This window comes from Haemaphysalis longicornis, unplaced genomic scaffold (genome assembly GCF_048455015.1).
Source record: "Haemaphysalis longicornis isolate Haplotype H1 unplaced genomic scaffold, Haemaphysalis longicornis Haplotype H1 scaffold_2, whole genome shotgun sequence".
Classification (NCBI taxonomy): Eukaryota; Metazoa; Arthropoda; class Arachnida; order Ixodida; family Ixodidae; genus Haemaphysalis; species Haemaphysalis longicornis.
The window spans coordinates 66,490,290-66,509,279 of NW_027526295.1; the positions used below are offsets into that span (position 1 = coordinate 66,490,290).

Below are 18,990 nucleotides of genomic sequence, written 5' to 3' on the forward strand. Positions count from 1 at the left end.
TAGTTGCTATCGGTAAGGTGTCCCCGCGCCCGATTCGATCCTTATCGACCGTGAAAGGTTAGGGTACTGAATGCAAGGGGTTATCCGACCGATCTGAACCAGTGCTCTTCCGTTCACTGGATGCCGCTGTTGAATTGCCCGTAATCCTTGCGCGCATAGCTCTACCTGTGTTACAGTGAACAAGAATATTTCACTGTACCCTCGTTATGTTTGACCACGGCGGAGCATCCGCCACGAAGACAACTCGAGACGGGTGCGGGAAGTGATATTGTATTTCACGCCAGGTTGGCGCGTCGCCTGCCAGAAGAGATTATGAGATAGACGTGATTGGCAGATCAGTTGATATGAACGCTCCCGCTTGAGCTACGCCTAGCCGGGTAGCAGCTCCTGCTTCGTTCACGGCCGGCGTGAAGTCTGGAAGTCCTATGTAGGCGGGCAAAACAGCAGCTCGAGCGGTGGAAAGCATTTTTCGTTTGTTTTTTTACAAGTAACGAAAGTGAAAGCCATCCCTTTCGGTCAAAAAAAAAAACGTTTGCAGACATTTGCAGATGGCTTGCAGACGCAAAAGCTATACCGCGGCCAGCGAGAGAGTGCCTAGACCGCATCGGTTCCTTGTTCCTAGTTGTAAAGAAATGCCAGCTTTACTTATTTCCCAGCAAATAATGCATCGTTGCTCATCGAACAAAAGCGGAGACAGCTTCCAAGCGTATGATCTTTCGGTTAAAACAAACTTTTATTCAGCCTCCATTCATCCTTTAAGTTCACCAGGAATTCATTCATTTGACACGTTTTAATAGTACCCGTACGAAAATATTGTAGGGGTAGTTTTCAAGCAGTTATCACAACATAAATGCGTGCATTAGGAACACATATAGAGAATGCATCAGTGTATAAAGCAAGTTACCAAAAAAGAACATTATCGACAGCTTCAGCTAAATTTATGAGAAAACGCATTTTTCACTAGCCTATTCAAGGCAGTGATGGTTTGGAAAAACAATGTTAGAACAGTTGTGTCATAGTCTCCAATCTTTTGTACATTCTCTTCGCGTGATGGTACATAGTATAGCTGTTTGAAACACAAAATTTAACCGAATTATTTCGATTTTATAAGTGTTACGTAAGACTTTCAACCAGAGCAATTTCCCCCTGACTGTACAATGACATTGTGACAAGCCGAGCAGCTCTCCTTTCAACACGCTTCTAGCTTTTCCTGTAACGTTGTTGCAGAGGTCCTAGGCTACGTAGCAGTAACCAAGTATCGGTTTTATATTTGTGAGGGTCTTCCTGCAACAAGTAAAGGGGACAATATACTTCACTAAAGATGTTGGTGCTAGTGGTAGTGGTTGCTGTCGGTAGCTTGTATGTCGGCAGCTTGTATTTGAAAATACTGCTACAAAAAAGAGCGTACTTTCGTTTAGTTATTCGAGAGCTGGACATGATAGCATTTGAAAATACTTTATACACCAAGACAGTTCTCGAAAGATAACTTTGAAACGCCTGGAAGAGCTAATCGTCTTTCTCCGCCTTCCCCTGGTGGCTGCCGCGGCGTGGTATTAGTGAAAGCAGACCCAGCACCTTCTTCAGTCATAGGCAACTTGTTCTTAGAGGGCAGTGGAGCAGGAATAAGAAGTGCAGGACTGCTCTCAGGAGACATTCTGCCACCATGCCGTCCTCTGAACAGTGCACAGACGTTCTGGGCTGCCCCCGGCAGACTGTGTGGTGCGGGCGGGTCCAGGTCAGCGTAGCTGTACCAGGTCACCACCGGAACTTCACGTCGCTACGCCCCCCAGCGGCCTTCGTCAACGTACCTTTCAGAAGCGAAGGTTGTAAGCCCTTCGTATGTTTGTGGGTATGGATATAAAAAAAATCACAAGTCTCGGAGGGAGGCGGGTGTTGACAGTGTTATTTAGGAACTTCAATTCTGGAGCCGTACACTTGCCCGTGCGGTAGAATGGTTGTGAATATTTCCCTCATGTTAGCTGTGCTGCCGTGTGTTAGAGCAGCACCAATGCCACAGGCAGTTAAGGCTGGGGAGTGGTGTTGAAGATAGGCCCAAATCTGCCAACAAATTAAGTCTCCGGTGATATACTCGGGTCATCTCCTACAGTGCAATGTATTCCGGGCTTGGTTGGAGATTCTTTTTCATCTCTGCAGATCGTGATCCATCGGTCTGCTCGTACATCCTGCTCACGCAGGCATTCAAGCAGGTCTCAGTCTGTTTCATTTAGTACGTCTACTTCCAAAATTCCGCTTTGTGAATAGTTTAGTGCTCAGTGAAGATTTACTGTAAATTTTCGAGCTGCTTTTGAGTTAGTTTTGAATTTTGAATTTTAGCAGGGATTCCACAATCAAGAAGCAGGGAAGTTTTAGGGCAGGACAAATAATATTTCACGTGTAGGTGTAAGGTCGACATCAGTGCGGACCAAGGGGCAATATGAATTCCGCGTCAGTGGGTTGGTAGTATGTTCATAGGCTTCGCATTGACGAACAAATTAGGATCGACAGGTGTAGTTTTTTTTAATTAATAAGGTAGTTGCCAAAAGTTCGCATATCGCTGGGACCATTTTAGGCGCTCGGTCAACTTTGTACGCAAGTTTCGACGACTCTGTGTAGCATGGAGATAAGAGTAGGCAATTATTAACCAACCGTGTACAGGAGCTTCCTGCCTGTAGACAGACGTGCAGCCAACCTACTGAACCTCGACAAAGGCTCCTATGGTCACCATTCGAGGCATCTTCCCTTCAGCCTAACATTACTTGCCCCCTTTTGTCCAAGCCTCAGTGTGGGCGCTCGTACGCTTGTCGTGCGCACCGTGTTTTCAAGACTAAACTGTACCGTACTTCGATTATCTCACGCGCCCGTATGATCACCTCGAGTTTGCCCGCAGGAGTAGTGGCAACATTGCAGTTTAGTGGTGCCAATAATTCAGGCAAAATTCAGGAGCCACATCTTCCACAAGTTTTACTTTCAATTTCTCCTCAGGTTTTCTGCAGAAAACCATTAAATGCAAAGAATCTAAAGTAATAAAAGGAGCACCACACTGGCATCCTACAGCTGCACCCCTTAACACCTCTGAAGAACACACTGCAGTTGCAGTCACCACACTATGCAGCACCCACACGCGCGCATCATTCCAAATATACAAAGCTTTTATCACACTTTTGGGGAAAACTATCCACAAGGATTTCTATAGCATTGCTTGCACGTGCCCGCCCTTTAATATGAGTGACACGAGCTAATCATATTCTTAGCGCAAAAATAAACAACGTATTTTCAATAAGTTACCTAACGAAATCATCGTACGGTCTCATACCTATAGCATACAAAAGTAAAGGAAGGAGTGGCGCGATAAAATGTTCAGAAATCCCGTAAAACTGGCGAATGCTCTACGATCACGCTATCCATGCAATATAGATTGGGCTTCATAGTTCTGGTCTTGAAGCTTGGCGATCAAGTTCTGCACGACGATTTGCTCTCGTTTCATGCGCTGAGCGACCGACTTGGGCATGGGCGGAATCATCCCTGCGACCACGCTGGTAATGAAGAATACCACGTGCTGCAGAAGAGACAAGAAACGGAACATTCCGATCATGCAGGGCACGCCGGCTGATAGAGAAAGGCCACGTGACGGCGCCTCCGCGCGCATTAGCGCGCACCGTAAAGCAATGCCCTCAAACAGGCTGACTCTCAGTTAGCCAGAATGAAATAGACAAAAGAAAGAAAGAATGAATCGCGACCGAGTTTGTGTCTTATCTGCACACGCACCCCGCGAATCTTGCTGCGGTTGCTCTTTCCATGCATGCCATTATCAAGGTGATGCGCTGTCTCTTCAGGCGGGTGACAGGCGAAGCAGTTGCTTTCAATCAGCTTATTTGGGGACGCTACTTTACAATGCGCGCGGAAGCGCCGTCACGTGGTATTTTTCATATTTCGCGGGTTTTCTTTATCAGTCAGAATAAATGAGTACGCAATTAGTTCGTCGCTGAAAATACCGCAGTTAGATGCCCCTCGTGGGTACCTACAAGCGCCTCATTGACACTTCAGTGATTAGAACAGTACTTATCGAGTTAGATAATTAATTACAATTAATTAGTTAAGCATTATTAACGAAAAAATTACTATCCGCTTCTCCACAGTACTGCAAGCATTACGCACTAGGTTTTGTTCGCGTAACGCCATTGATATTTTTTTAAATCTTGGTGCATGATAGCTGGGACACCCTGTATATACATATATATATATATATATACAAACACACGAGAAAAACATTACCAAAAATAGGTTTTTTGACGTTCCAGGAAGAGGACTTCCTTTCACTTTGAGGGAAGGAAGTCTTTTCCTGAAACGCCAGTAAGCATTTTTAATGTTTTTCTTGTGCGTCTGTCTTTACTTGACGTATTTTCTCGCGCTCTTTCCGAGACCTACACACTGGTCTTCGACGTGTCTGTACCACCACGCCGCCATCTCAAACGATGCATTAGTGAGGAACGGTTTTCAACCCTGGGCCCGTTAGCGTACTGCTGGTAACGTCAAGCATTGCCAGCTGGTGCTGGCGTCTTTTAGCCAGAATTTCTTTGCACCACATGTGGAGTTCGCTCATCTGCTGCCCGCAAAGCAGTGGACGTGGCGTGTTGCGCACCTCAAACACGACGACGAAGCACAGCTGAGCTGTGGTGATCACCCAGAAGACGCTGGACAGCTGGTACTCGTTGTCCGTGTTTGGCGCCTCGCGAAATCCCAAGTATCTGCAAATTCACCATACGATCGGAAATGTATGAAAAATAATGGCTGCGTTCGTAGCGTTACATACCCTGTCTTTGTTTTTCTAATGCAATAAAGAAAGGCCTCAGAATGTCGCTGCTGACACAACAAAGAAAATCTGCATGAACTCCCGTAGCAAGTCTCGTACATAATGCAGAAGCAAGTATATTCGTAATTTAGTGGTAACAACTACTGTACTTATCACGGTACTTGCTCAAACGAGGGCTCGCCACCGCAAAGCTACTTGTACTTGTGTGGAAAACAGCGCAAAAAAACAGGGACAAGAGAAGGCGACGGGAACGAGCAGGGCGAGCGCTCACTGTCAACTGATATCTTTATTGAAAACAGACTACCTTATAAAACAGACTACCTTATATACGCAAATACTCAGGTCAACACGTTTTCAATCTAGCCAATGACACAACCACTACCGAACCGCAAAACCAGAATAACATTGCACTATTGTTACAACTCCACACCGGCAACATCTAATCACAACGGAAATCGTAAAAAAACTAATCTTTCTCGTGCAGCGAAACAGACATTTGGCCGACACATTTTCATCAGTGAAATAATTCAACAGCGCCCTGTCTCGCCAATGCCCACCTTACCGCATGATACAGGTATTTTATGCACAACACTTTAGCAGCATGGAGCAAAGGATGCCTAATGCATATCTTCGCACGTCCCCCTCTTTTTTTTTTTTTTTTTTTGCGCAAGCCTGTCCAGCATTTCTTTAGACTGCTGGGCACAGGCTGCCTCATAACGGCGGCCGAAAGCACTCCATCTGGACCGAGACGTGCCGCCACGATGTTTAACACGTACGCCATCTATAAACGTATACGCTAGCACAGCAAACTTTCGGCACCCTTTTCGGGGAAGTCCGGACGTCCAGTAAAACAACTTCCTCAGAAAGTACAATAAACAGTTTTTTTTAAATCACAACAAGCTTCGCTCATGGCAGACTTAATTCGGTCTTCAAACAATGCGCCTCTGAATTGCGAAAATCGCGACGTACGCAGGCCATGTAGACGATATTTCTAGGCGTTGCGAACTTCGCAAGTCCGAATGTTCGTTCCACCAAATTCGCAGGCGAAAGACGCACCATATAGAATGGACTTTACGCGGCACACATTACGGCCATTACAACAGCTCTGCTGTAAAAAACTGGCAAGCTCGCTAAAAAAGGAGGAATGCGCAGTTCAAGCAGGACCCCCGAGAGTTAAGTGCGGAAATGTTCTAGTGTTGACCTACGTGAATAGAACGACGCACAGGCTAAAAAAAGGTGGTGGCACGTATCGGTGTATGTGACGTGTTTTCGGCACCCGTAAAATTTGGGAGAGTATGCCCAGCAGCCTAGAGTAGGACTGAGCAGGTCGCAGATAACATACGGACGTGTCGATAAAGAGACAAATGGGAGAAGCGTGTTATATATCGATAATTGTTGCAGCGAATACGTCTGCCAAAAAATATATATATTACCCTGTACCAGAAGCAATATTGCTCATTAGGTCTTTATTCGTAAGAAGATGTCGCCTGTGTCGAGTTGTAAATGGTGCAAAGTTATTTCGGTTTCACGGTTTGGTATTGGTTGCGTGTCATTGGCTTGATCGGACTCGTGTAAAGAGAATCTTGGTGAACACATGATAGTACATTCTAAGTAAAGAGATGAGTTGATAGTCAGCGCTCGTCTTGTTTCCTTCATCGCTCTTCTGTGTGCGCGTGTGTTCGCGCTGGCTCCCGCGATATCTAAGCTCAATTAGCCGCCCTGCTCCGGTTGTTTTACTGTGGTACCGAGTCTGTGCCATCGTTCAACACACCTCATTTTCTGTCCCCATGGCGTTATTACGCATTACCTTGAACCTTCTACCTTCGAAGTATGTGGAAAACATGATAGAAGCTTTCGAAGCGAAGGTTTATTTCTCCATTACAACCCCCCCCCCCCCTTTCATGTGTGACCACGACAGCCCTTTACGTAGGAGCGTAACATGGGGCCTCTTTCTGGCCATCGGTTGATAATCTGGTAGCAGTCTCTTGCGGGGCCAGGTGTAGGATGGTTGGATTTGGAGAGAAGCCACTTCTCTTTTTGCCTTGACTTTTGTGCAGCTTATGATACCTCGTTTACAAACTCAACTATATTTTAGGGTCTTTGCGAATAGTTTTCCCCGAGTTAAGATTCCTGCGGCAGGCTGCCTTACTCTGCTCTCAGATTCATCCTTCTCCACGCGAATCCACGCCATAGTGCACTGGGTTTTTATAAGCCTACATGCATACCTCGCTAGGTAGTTTATAGCGCATGGATGTTACCTACTTAAGAGGCAATACATGGTTTAGCTGGGGGATTAGTGGGGGTAAATAAGTTATTCACAAAACTAATCAGGAAGCAACGCTGCGATAAAGCGCCTTTGAGAGCGACGTGATCGTTCCCTACGAACACTGAACCCAGCTTCTCGCTTGGGAGGCACGCGGCCAGCAATAGCGGTTAAAGTCACTGAAACTTGGAAAGAAAATAAACTTAATTGGAGCGTCAGTTCGATTAACGAGTAGTGGTGACAAGCGCTGGGAGGGCGCCGGAGACCTGAGCTGTTAGTTCAGCAAGTACTCGCTGGACTTGAAAATCAGAGCTGCCTTTCGCTGCCTCCAAGTGCTCTTCAGAACAGATAAGGGGGAATCAATTATGAGGATATTGCCCAATGATATGAGAGACTGGTTGGGGGGCCATTGAGGGACAGGGAAATATTTAGGGACAAATTGTGTGTAGCTTCGCACGACAAGGCACGGTAACGTGCCGTCTGTCTTTTCACTGCGCCGCAGCACCAACCCGCCTTATTCATTGGCCCCTCTCGGTCATGTGAGGCGTGGCGATTACGTTCGTTCCAACCGCTTGGTTACCCCCGCAAGCGCCGGCAGTGATTGTGCATTACTGCGATCGCATAGACCTTTTCTTGCGGGATTTTTTTTATTGCGCGGTAGGGTTCAATGTACAGCAATACAGAACTGCATGGGGTTGTGCTTTGGGCTGCAGATGTAGAAGGTATCGCGAGAAACACTTTTTTCAATCGCTAGCGGAGATTGATATGCCAAGCGCCGCTCATATCATTATTTTATCTAAAGAGCAAATTTTTCTCCTGAATAGATACGTTTGCGAACTTGAGCAGGGTGGAAAAGTATTACCTTCAGAAGACTTTTAATTGTTGTTTGTCAAAAAGGGAAAGTGGTTTAATTTTCCATCCCCAGTTACACATCTATTCATTAACCTGCAGTTTCGGAGACTACATTGTCACCAGTGTTTACTGATTATCAAAGTTGCCTTTGTTGGGCATGACATTTTCCGACTTTGTTTTTTATATGGTTCGTTGCACACTTCTGTAATTTATATTTAATGTAAGCGACAGAACCGAAGTGTTGCTAAGATGTCTTGCATTCAAAGTTTGTAAAAACAGACCGCATGCTATTTAATGTTTTAACTTATGTAACTCAAAAGGTAAGCACTATGACGACCTTTTGCAGTTCTTGTAAAAAATAGGTGGCTTGTGATAAACACAATGTTCAACTAAGCAATGCCTGCAATTTTTCAAAACTCTGTAAACGAAATAGTTCGTAAGATTTTAATAGATGCATAGCACTCTCCTCTGCAGCGATAGTGAAAATGTGCTGCTTGCGTGAGGTGTGAATGTTGTTACTGTGCAACAAAAAGTAGTGCTGCTTTGCAACCTGCCTCTTGATTCGTAAACTGTCAGCATTCCTTGATACCAGACAAGATGGGGCTAATCCGCCACCCGAGAACAGTTCTCGCAAGTGAGAGCGGCGGTTTCTATGCGATGCCGGAGGCAACACGCCCGCAGCGCCGGACTTGGTCTGGCAACAACAGCGCAATGTTGCCCGGGCGCCACACGCTCACTTTGGAAGTTTCCAAGTTCCAGTGACTTCAGCGCCGCTGAGTGGGATCGCACCATCGCAATAGAAAAGCCAACTCGGAATGAACCGGTTTTTCTCTTGTGCACATAGAAGCCCTGCCGCCTGATATACCTTTAGCTACCGACGACGACGACAAGTAGCAGGCGTTACATCTTTCGCTCCTCAAGAACACTATACTTTCCTGCGCGAATAGCCCCGAATACACTTGCAGTAAAGTGATGCAACCCACCGGCACTCGCGCACCATGGTGCCTTCCAGGGTGGTATTGTCGGGCCTCGCGTCTTCGTCGTAGTCATCGACGTCGAATTTGGACAGCGTGAAATTGACGAAGCCGCTGAGGCTGAGGTCCTTGCTGTGGCGAAGACTGTACACCAGCCGCGGGATGAACTCGCTCGTGAAGGCGATCATGAACGCCTGCGGTTGGCGGCCAACAAAAATGTGCGCTTGGTTCTACGCTTTAGCGCTCGTGAGCGCACTGCAAGGACTCAAAGTGCGGGCAGTGTTATAGAGGCAGGCGCTTTCTGCATCAGTGCATCTGTCTGTTTGGCGCAAGATCTTGCAGGTGTGATCTGTGATCGGTGCTGAGACTGAAATGGAGGTATGCCCTTTTTTTCTCAGTATTGCTTTAACAAAATGGCATTTCAATGTACCATGTTGAAAGCAATGCCTTAGTAATCTTCTGTTGCATGTATATTCTGGAGTTCCCCGTGTTCTTAACGGCATTTTTGAGAGTGGAGTGCCGCTGTAACTGAGAGTTGAGAATTTCGGGGGAATTTTCGTGATACTGCTATTATATACTGCTTGGAGCGAACGGACTTTGTACATATAGAGGCCGCCTCAATATGCCCTCATGTAAATGTGATTGACATTCTACGCCACTTGATAATCTCCCTGCTTTTCATTACATGGACTGATATCTTCCTTGTTACATTACGTAATGTGCAAGGTGCTGCGGTCTCATTGTTAAGGTGCTGTTACAAAAACTGCATGCATAAACAGTGGTTACAAAAGGTAGAATGCTAGCGCGTTTCGGTGATAGCTGTTGAAAGCACGAGGCTAGCGCGCATTGCTTCCTGTACTTCATGCCCTAGCCTTCGACATGGATTCTAGTGAAAGAAGCCGGGTTCATTAATCGCCTCCTATATTGGTGACAGGAGTAACGGTATGGCACTCCTTAAGTACGGCACTCCTCGGTTCTGAGTGCGTAAATGACAACGGCAAATCGATTAAAATGGTACAGGCAAGCTCCGGTCAGCAGCGTTGCTAAAAAAATAGAATTTTTCTATTGCTGCGTTTATTCTGCAGTGTTACCTTAAGGATCCCTTTACGGATTTGCATTAAATATTCCGTCTCTGGCGAAACAACAGGGCCTGGATGGTTTATTTAGGGGTTCCAGATATTCAGTTTAAAGGTTATTCCAACGAATAGTTTCAGCTAACGTCGCCTAGCTGGGCCCGCGATGTATGCAGTTAGCGACCACGTGTGGCTAGGGCCGTGGGATTCTTCGAGTGTGCTTTCAGAAAATTGGCGCAACAGAGATTTACGGCCATAAGAGCACAGTGTCTTTCATAAAAATGTTTTAGGTCATTTCATGGGGGTGTCGGGTGATGGGGTGCTTGTAATAGCTATCGCGTCCACTCACACATTTCTGACCGCTACAGACAGATAAACGTCACGCATTACGTAGTAAACGTGTGTTCCACTATTGTTCTCGCGAACAAAGTGCTATACACGAGTCACTTACATTGCAAATCACGGCACAACGGGCAAGGGCTCTAAGAATGGCTTGCCAAGCGCCTGCGAGAAACAAAGAAGCAGAAAAAATTATGAACAAAGACCGCAAAGGAAGCTGCCGTTCGGGAACAAAGTTTTGGTTGTTTCACAACGTACCGTAACCCGGGCAAACTTCTAAAGGCGATGGCCTTTCTTCGGCCACCTGCCGCGGAAATTCTATGATGTCTGTCTGTCACTCGCTTCAGCCGATCGACAGTGTGGAAATATTGGTTGATCGAGAACTATATACCGGAAAGATTTTTCCAAAGTAGTAACTTTGGTGCCATGCGTCGTATATGTCACGATTGTTACGAAAAATTTGAACATTTGGCATAACTGAGTCAAAACATGACTACCTAACGCTGGCAGCGTCCTTTTAATTTGAACTGGCAGAATAATGGAGAAAGGAAAACATTGAAACTGTGTACTTATCAGTTTCAACAAAGTAAGAAAATATTTCTGCCAATGAAGAAAAAAAAACATGAAAACGAGCATTTACCGGTTTACACAATACGAGGCTTAACTTCTTATTAAAAAAAACGCGCAAAAAGCAGTCAATTAGGGGCAATATAAACATACGGAACACAAGAAATATGTCTACTAGAGAAGTTGTAGGAACAATAGAAAGAAAAGGCTACAAGGGCACGCGAGCAGTGCGACCATGAAAAAACTGAATCCAATTTTCAAGAGCAATTTACATTCATCATTGGAGGAGGGAGAGGGCAAACGAACATCGTCAGATGTTTTAGGGGAGAAGACGGGGGGTTACTGGCAGGGGTTGCATATGGCTTTTATCGTCTTTAGATGATTCCATTGGTAGGCGAAGGAAGCCGAGACCCGAATTTCTGTTCTTTTTTTGCAACAGCTAAACTTATGGAGGAGCCTTTTAACATACGCTACGCAGTTAATTACCTAGCCAGAATAATTTTAAATATTTAAATACCATTGAATGCTATAGGGGCGCAGTGGATTGCATGAACCAGAACGATCTCTACGCTTATTATCTTTAAGGTTACTAGTCTGTTTACATGTGTACAGCGTAGGAGGAGCTAGGCGAAGGTTTCCCTTTGTACATCCGAGACCACATAGGCAGAAAAACTGCAAGTGTAGATGAAGGGTTATCGTGATTGAGAAAATACAGTGATGATAAGGAATGGGTGCTAAAAATGTAGCAATTGAATTTGTTTTACAGCGCAGTGGTGACAAGTGCCACTTGCATATTAGCATAAAACGGCTAATGGGAAAAAACGCCCCTCACAAATATTGGGTATAAATTACTACAAATTCTTCATTAAATTCGGCGGAGAAATTTAGTTTGCGTTAATTATTCGTTCAATAGTTCCAATTTAAAGAATTTGCACCAACATCACTACACAATTTTCTTGCTTTATATGCACACGTTTTTTTTACCATCAATCCTTGTGGGAAAATTACGTAACATGCAGAATTTTATTGAGATCAGTCTTTCTAAACAGAAAACAGAATTTTAACCCAGCGACAATAGGTCGTGCATGTACTGTAGCGCGTCTTCAGCAAGATCGGTGCGTTATTACCTCTGTGGCACAAACCTAGCTAATTTTCTTTAAACATTTTTCTAAGTTTTATGCACGGTTCCTTTATCATACAACCCCAAAATATGCGAGACCGAAAGTTCGGGCAGTTGGTCATTACTAGAAGCCGGATTTTTAGGCATTACCGAAGCACGTTCTAGGCTCCAAAAATAAGCACGCAAAATAAAGTTTTAACCTTCCGACGTCTTAGGCACCACAACTTTTACATAAATACAAGTAATTTCACGGAACGACGTGCGCAACCTATATCTACAGCAGTAAAACTAAGCATTTCGTTTGTGATGGCACAAACGCACCAAGAGTTGAACACAGCCGCTCAATTGTCCCATAAAACTGTCGCACTATTGGCAATCCATGCTTGGCTCAATCCCACAAGCACACTGCTCATATTCATGTTTGGTGGCACGTGCCGCTTGCTCGATCGTCGCATTTAATAAACCAGGCATGAAAAAGGGTACTTAAGAGCAGGGATTACCGATTAAAAAAAACTCTGATTCGTCTGTCATAGGAATCAGTAAAACACGAAAGTGAAATGTGCAGTGAAATCTGCAGCTGAGCATGATTTGCAGGTCGACAGCTGCCTTGTGGGTGTGCTAGGTGAGCCACGTCTTGCTGGCAGTGTCGCTTCGGCAAAGGCGTACTGGCGTCATTTCCGTGTCGGATTTAACGTCAGTAAAATCTTTGTGTATCCCGGCACTTTCGTGTTAAAATATATCCCAAAAACGAACAACAGTAAAATAACGTAGTCTTTAGTACTAAAGGTTGCTTCCCGGCAAGAAGCCCCTGTGTGCAGAGGTGCATCCTTCAGGCCACTTGCTTCATTCTACTGGCGTCACATCCGTGACGGATATGAAGTGAGTGTAATCTTCGCGTATCCAGAAATAAAACGCTTTTGTCTTAAAAAGCTGTACTTTTTGTCTGCCTGGCGCAATTTATTTTCATCACAAAAAACAGACAAGCAAATAATAAATACAAGAGAGGCAACGATTTATCCAGAAATTAACATTCTCTCACATGAGGCCGGTTACGTTCTACTCTTGTAATTTTCTCCCATAGGATGGCGTTATCCGCATTATTCACACAAGATGTCCCAACACTTCCAAATACACTTTCACCCATTTCAAAAGCATTTTTCCAAAGGTGTTTAGCAGCTGACCAGATTTTTGATAGAAAAGCGCATTTTTGAGCTTGTCGTCTGTTTGAATTTTAAAGCGTTAAGAAAATGCCGCTGTGCAGTATTGTTTCGCCGTCGACTCTTCAATACAGGAATGGTCGGCTACCAAAGGCTTTCTCCGTGCTCACCCGGAGCAAGCCTCTTGCAGGACTTCTTCACGATGCGACTGCACACGCTTGATAAAATTCTCCAAGAAGCAGCTTTTACCCCAGCCATTCGCTGAGGACGTAATGGAAACGTGGATTGCCCTGCGAATATAACTCCGCTCACGTAGTCACAAGTACCAACCGAAATCAGCCTCGTCGGGTGCGGCACAGACTCCTCCGTATCTGCCTACTGTCTGTCGCAATGCTTCGTTTCAATGAAGCGTTCTCAGAAGCGCTCGTTTCCCAGCGTCCTCTTCGTGGTGGATGCACTATGATGCAGGCACCTGCTCACTCGCTAGCTCACTTCCTTGCTCGCATTCGTTACCCACTTTCTAACTTGGTCTAAAACTTTCGCACAATTCAGGCGCTCTACTTGGAATTTCTCAATGCATTTTGTTAAATTATAGCACCGAAACGGCGCGGTGGGGTTCATCCAGATTTACTATATGCAGCACATAGGTTGTTTTATCGTGTTAAGTCTTTTCAGAGGTCCTTTTACCTAGACATGCTTTCGGTACTGGTAATATCAATCTTTAATTAATTGTGAGCAGAAGACGTGCGCAAGAAACATTAACATTTACCAAGCTGATAGCAAAAAAATTGCCTTCATATTTTGGGGTTTACCCACTGGTACAAGAATATTCATGGCACCAGGCTAAAGATGCGTTCTAGACGTTCGCAAATACAACCCGCACGAGGAGATAATCAGTAACACGCATTCTGCGGTTTTGCCTAGAGAACCGTAAAAATAACTGAATTTTCACTGCTTATAGGTATTGTCATCCACTACTCGCAAATTTTAACACTGCACTAGGCCAATCCAAAGACTGCCAACATGCTCGGACGAGTATGAAACAGTGAGAAAACACCCAGGTTACAAGCACGACTGCGACTACTCTCTGACATGCTTCTCTACTCTTCTAGACTATACTGCTCAAAGGTGCAATACAGACGGTACAAAACCTGGTTTACGTTGAAAGAAACTAGGCTTAAGTACCTTACCCAGCTGCCTTCCAACCAAGAAAGACGAATTTTAAACCCCAAAAAACGCCAGACGTAGTAAACTATTTTCAAACTTCGCGCTACAGTGACATGCAATGGGCAAGAGGGACGCCAAATGGAAGCAATAAAGCAGTTATCACTGCGCTAGCTTTAAAGTGAGGCGATCAATTGGAACTAGAGGCCCCGCTACAATTGTCGAGTCATGTGTCTTAGAAATTGTTAAGGGCGGCGGTTGCCAAGGCTAAGAAGACGCCACTGATTCACATGTCTTTAATATCTAGAATTGATTGAAGTTTGCGGTAACTTTGGCATCACTGTTATGGGGACAATGCAGTCCTTTCAATGAACCCAACTTGTGTTTTGTCTTGGAACCCAACTTGGATTTTGCCTTCACGGCCCCTTTAATAATTTGTAGTTTTTATTGTAGTTATGGGTTCATACTATAGTTCATGTGTATACTACACTACTATTAGCAGACACTGCTGTAGTACTCTGGTTCCGCTTGCATTGGGACACAAGATCTGACTTCCAGATTGTGAGCTCTCATTTATGATGCTCTGTAGCACACAGAATTAAGTGTCAAACTTGTGTGCTAGTTGCTTGAGTCCTGTACACAAATTGTAACTTTGAACGCCACATCTAAAGTTCTATTTAGTGCAGTAAGCGTCACCTGTGACGCTGTTCGAAATGCACGAAGGCAACTAATAATGCTAAACCCATTGCTCGCGCACTCTTCGTTGAATCTGACTCGTTTGTGCGCCTCTACGCGTACGCTTCTGTTTGAAACGAGGAGGCAGGAATAATCATCATCCTTTTTAACAAATATTTGCTTTATTATCAAACTTGGGGTGGCACGTGAGATTGTTGCCCACTCAGCAAATAAACAAAGAAGGCAATAAAATGAAAGGTTTTCGTGGTTTCCAGAAGTTAATATTTGCATGAACTGTTTGCTACAATCAACACGCAGCAATGAAAGACGGCGGCAGAGTGCATAGGATACCTCCTTTCTTTCTGGTTACCACTCTGGCTGAAATTGAGACATACAAGCTGCGATTGTGCGCTGCCAGGTATTCCTATATTTGCACAGCTCTACCAAATACAGACAAAATAGCCACGTGTGTAAGTAAAACCCGGAAGCAACACAACACCACAACAAGGTTAAATGAGGACACACGCCTGATTTGAAGATCTATAGCCACCGAAAGTGTTTCATAAAGCATGTTACGGCAAAAGAAGATCGTTCACCGGGGTGGACATTTTCACCATACGCTGGTCCTAGCCGCAGCACATGTTGACGCGCATCATAGAAAATATAATCTAAACTACAAAACCTTAAATTCTCAACAGCCTCATAAAAACTTTCACAGCAAAACAACCACAAATCAAGGTAAGCCCACAATAAAAACAACTACCAAAACTACAAAAAAATTGTGTCTTGCCAGAATGTCTTGGATTTCCGACAGACTGGTCACCACAAACAAAGGAGGCATCCTATGCACTCTGCCACAGTCTTTCATTGCTGCATGTGGAGTGTAGCAAATATTTCGTGCAAAGATTTACCTATTTCAAACGTAGAAAACCTTTTATTTTATTCCCTTCTTTGCTTAATTGCTGAGTGGCCAATAATTTCCCGTGCAACCTCAATTTTGTAAATAACGCAAATATTTGTTAAGATACGAACTCCCAATGTATCCGCACAGTTCTATTTTCCTGAGTACTTACTTAACCGTTAACCTTTGGGTTTCAGTTTGTAGTGTTTGTGCTCTGTCGGAGAAGTGTTAATTCTAAATATATCAGCCTCCTTCTGCCTTTCCTAATATTGGTAAATAGCGATATCACTAGCTGTGGTCTGCCTCATTAGGTCTACTTTGCATGGCGGAAAGAACCTGCGCTCCTACCGCTGCACCACGTGCACACCACGTCACCATTCTTCACACCTAGGGGTATGTCGTGGGGAAAGGCGACATCGGCGCATAGACGATGACTTGTCCAAGCGGCACACAGGTATCTGGGCCTCGCAGGGACACTTGGGGGCCAGGGATGGGAAATTACAATCTGCTTCTTATTCCACCACCGATGCTCGACTAAATATTATGTAAATACTGAAGCAGAGCCACTACACATGAATACTCACTCGATTCCCTACAAGCTTTCATCCGTTGTTGAAATGTCATTAGCTCGATTGCTTTCAAGAACTCCGCCGAGTATCATGCATTGATTACACTTAAATTTCTCACGCTCTTCTCTGTCATAGGGCTTGCAATACGTGCACTGAGTGAGTGTACGCCAGTATGGGATAAGTGGTAACGGTGCTAAACATTAGAATGACCGGTTAAGTTCAGTATTTCTAGTACACTGAATACTAATATATGTGGCTTTGCCTTGAAACTTTGTGTCTGCAGCCTCCCCCTCACCTTAATTACCAATAAGTCGGTGTTATGCCCGTAGTGCCCCTGCCTATGACGTTACACTACAATACAAAAAAAAGCGCCCACCTCCCCGCGAGGGGAACCCTGTGTAGATGCGACGCATCGTGGGGTTCACTTGGTGTTTCCGTTGGATTGATTCTGAAATCGCGTGAAACGTGTTGGGAACGCGTATGATTATTATGTTTTATTGGCCAATCTTGGTCAATCTCTCTAAGTGGGGCTTCGCTGTCGCAACGACCTTTACTCCATCATTGTTGCTGTAAGAGGGAGCTTCTTTTCTTTTATTGCAAGTGTAAATCATTGCCCCATCACGCGTTGCATCAGTAGCATCTTGACGTAGTTTGAATGAGTCAAGGATATAAGGCGCGTTCGTAGCATTTGATGCTCTCTCGGTTTTGTGGCGCAGTGGGAAGAGCCCCATGTACCTCGCGTTCCGCCCACAGGGTCGTGGAATCGAAACAGGGCGCCGCTAACTATTGTTTTTTTATAGTGTAGGGGAGGGGTGTGGACGGACAACGCCGTATGGAGGGACAAGGCGAGTGAATGAGATGCAGTCGCATCTAAAACAGATGCGGTCGACGCGTGCGCAACTATTATATTCGTGCCCTGTGCAATGCACCTCTCCCGTCTTTACGCGAGATTGAAGCAAAACATCGTTTAAGAAACGCCGTGAAGCAAATTTACGACAGTCCTTTCATTATTTCAGGTATATTATTTATTACTGCTGCTTTTCCCTATGTTTTTCTTCAGGTAAAATTGCCAGTGTCTGAAAGATGCTCTCATTCAAGCCCATTGCGGCGGAAGATTGAGCCGTTTACTGCTTTGACTTGACGCCATCAGCACAGATTTTGTTAGACTAGTGAGCAGCAGGAGGAACGGGACGTTTTTGTATTTATGAATCGAGGGACCATGATTTAATGCGTTACCATTAACCATATACCGTATTTACCCGATTCTAACACACACTTTTTTTCCGAAAAAATTTGCCGAAAAATCGCATGCGCGATAGAATCGGATACAAAACCGAAACTGCCGAAACAGCGGAAATTTCGTCCCACCCATCGCCATGGCCATCTCAAGATGGCGCCAAAGTTTTTAGCAACGATTTTTCGGACGCAGCAAGCCTAGGCGCCTAGGCTTTTCTATCGGAGTTCACACAAATCGTCAAATCGTTTCACTTGCGCGATTGATAACAGCAATGGCAGCAGCGGCTCCCACGAGTTCAACGAGCGGTCGGCTGAAGCGTGCACCTCTGGAGAAGCTCTCGGGATGGGCGTGCGAGGCGTGGGCCACGATCCCATAGACCATGGTTGAACGTTCGTTCAGAAGTGTGGCATTGCGAACGCGCTTGAAAGCACCGAGGCCGAGATGTGGTCAGCGGAGAGCGACGAGGAGTGAGATGAGTGAGATTACTTCGGTAAATATATCGCCTGTTTCTCTCGCATTCGTTTGTCTGGGTCGCCAAGTCCCGTGCGCGTTACATTCGGAGGTGCAAGTTTTTTCGGTTTTCTTGCCAGGGAAATCGGGTGCGCGTTAAAATAGGGGGCGCGTTAGAATCGGGTAAATACGGTACCTGCCTGCTGGACCCGCATAGTATAGTGACTGTTCATCAGGGGAATCATGGTAAAACGTGCACCTATCCCTCATGGGTAGATGGTCGTGATTCTCAGTGACAGTTGTGACGATCATGGACTGTTCCTCATAGAGGGCAGGAAGGAAGGAACGGCACTGTTCTTGAAGACGAATGGGGATGATCGTGATCTCTTTCACCTTACTGTTCGTCTACTTTATGACAAGAGGTAAACGCCATTGCTGATTCCGAGGAATGGCTTCAGGATTCCGCGTTACAGAGCAAGGTGCGCACTCTTTAGCATGCGCGCGTTCGTACACCACGCCTTAAGCAAAAATAACGTCGAACGAGTAAGCAAAAGTTTACAAACATGAACCTATGGAAACGAAGAACATACCAAGGGGTAACGAAAACAAAAACGGAGAATATCGGCGTTCCATTCAAATTCCGGACGCAATGTGAAAGTGTGCAATAAATAAATTGGCACAGAAGATTCTGCGAAACGTCCTGCACCTGAACTGCGCCACTACATACCTAGCAAAGAATAGAGCACAAAAAACAGCTGGGTACGAACCCGCCCTAAAATCTCGACCAATCGCAGGTTTGCTTTGTTGGCATGAGGAGATTGTGGAGGGCAGTTAGTTCA

General features: G+C 45.1%; 1 protein-coding gene across 1 annotated transcript in view; it reads right to left on the reverse strand.

Moving 5' to 3' along the window:
• Positions 1-2,982: 2,982 nt before the first annotated feature.
• Positions 2,983-18,990, reverse strand: part of LOC144167161 (anoctamin-4-like) — a 46,615-nt gene continuing 30,607 nt past the window's right edge. The window contains exons 15-18 of the mRNA XM_077696521.1: positions 10,424-10,476; positions 8,909-9,093; positions 4,640-4,745; positions 2,983-3,556 (exon numbers count right to left, since the gene is read on the reverse strand). Coding sequence (XP_077552647.1) covers positions 3,398-3,556; positions 4,640-4,745; positions 8,909-9,093; positions 10,424-10,476 — 503 coding nt within the window. The 3' untranslated portion in view covers positions 2,983-3,397. The remainder of the gene's footprint in view (positions 3,557-4,639; positions 4,746-8,908; positions 9,094-10,423; positions 10,477-18,990) is intronic.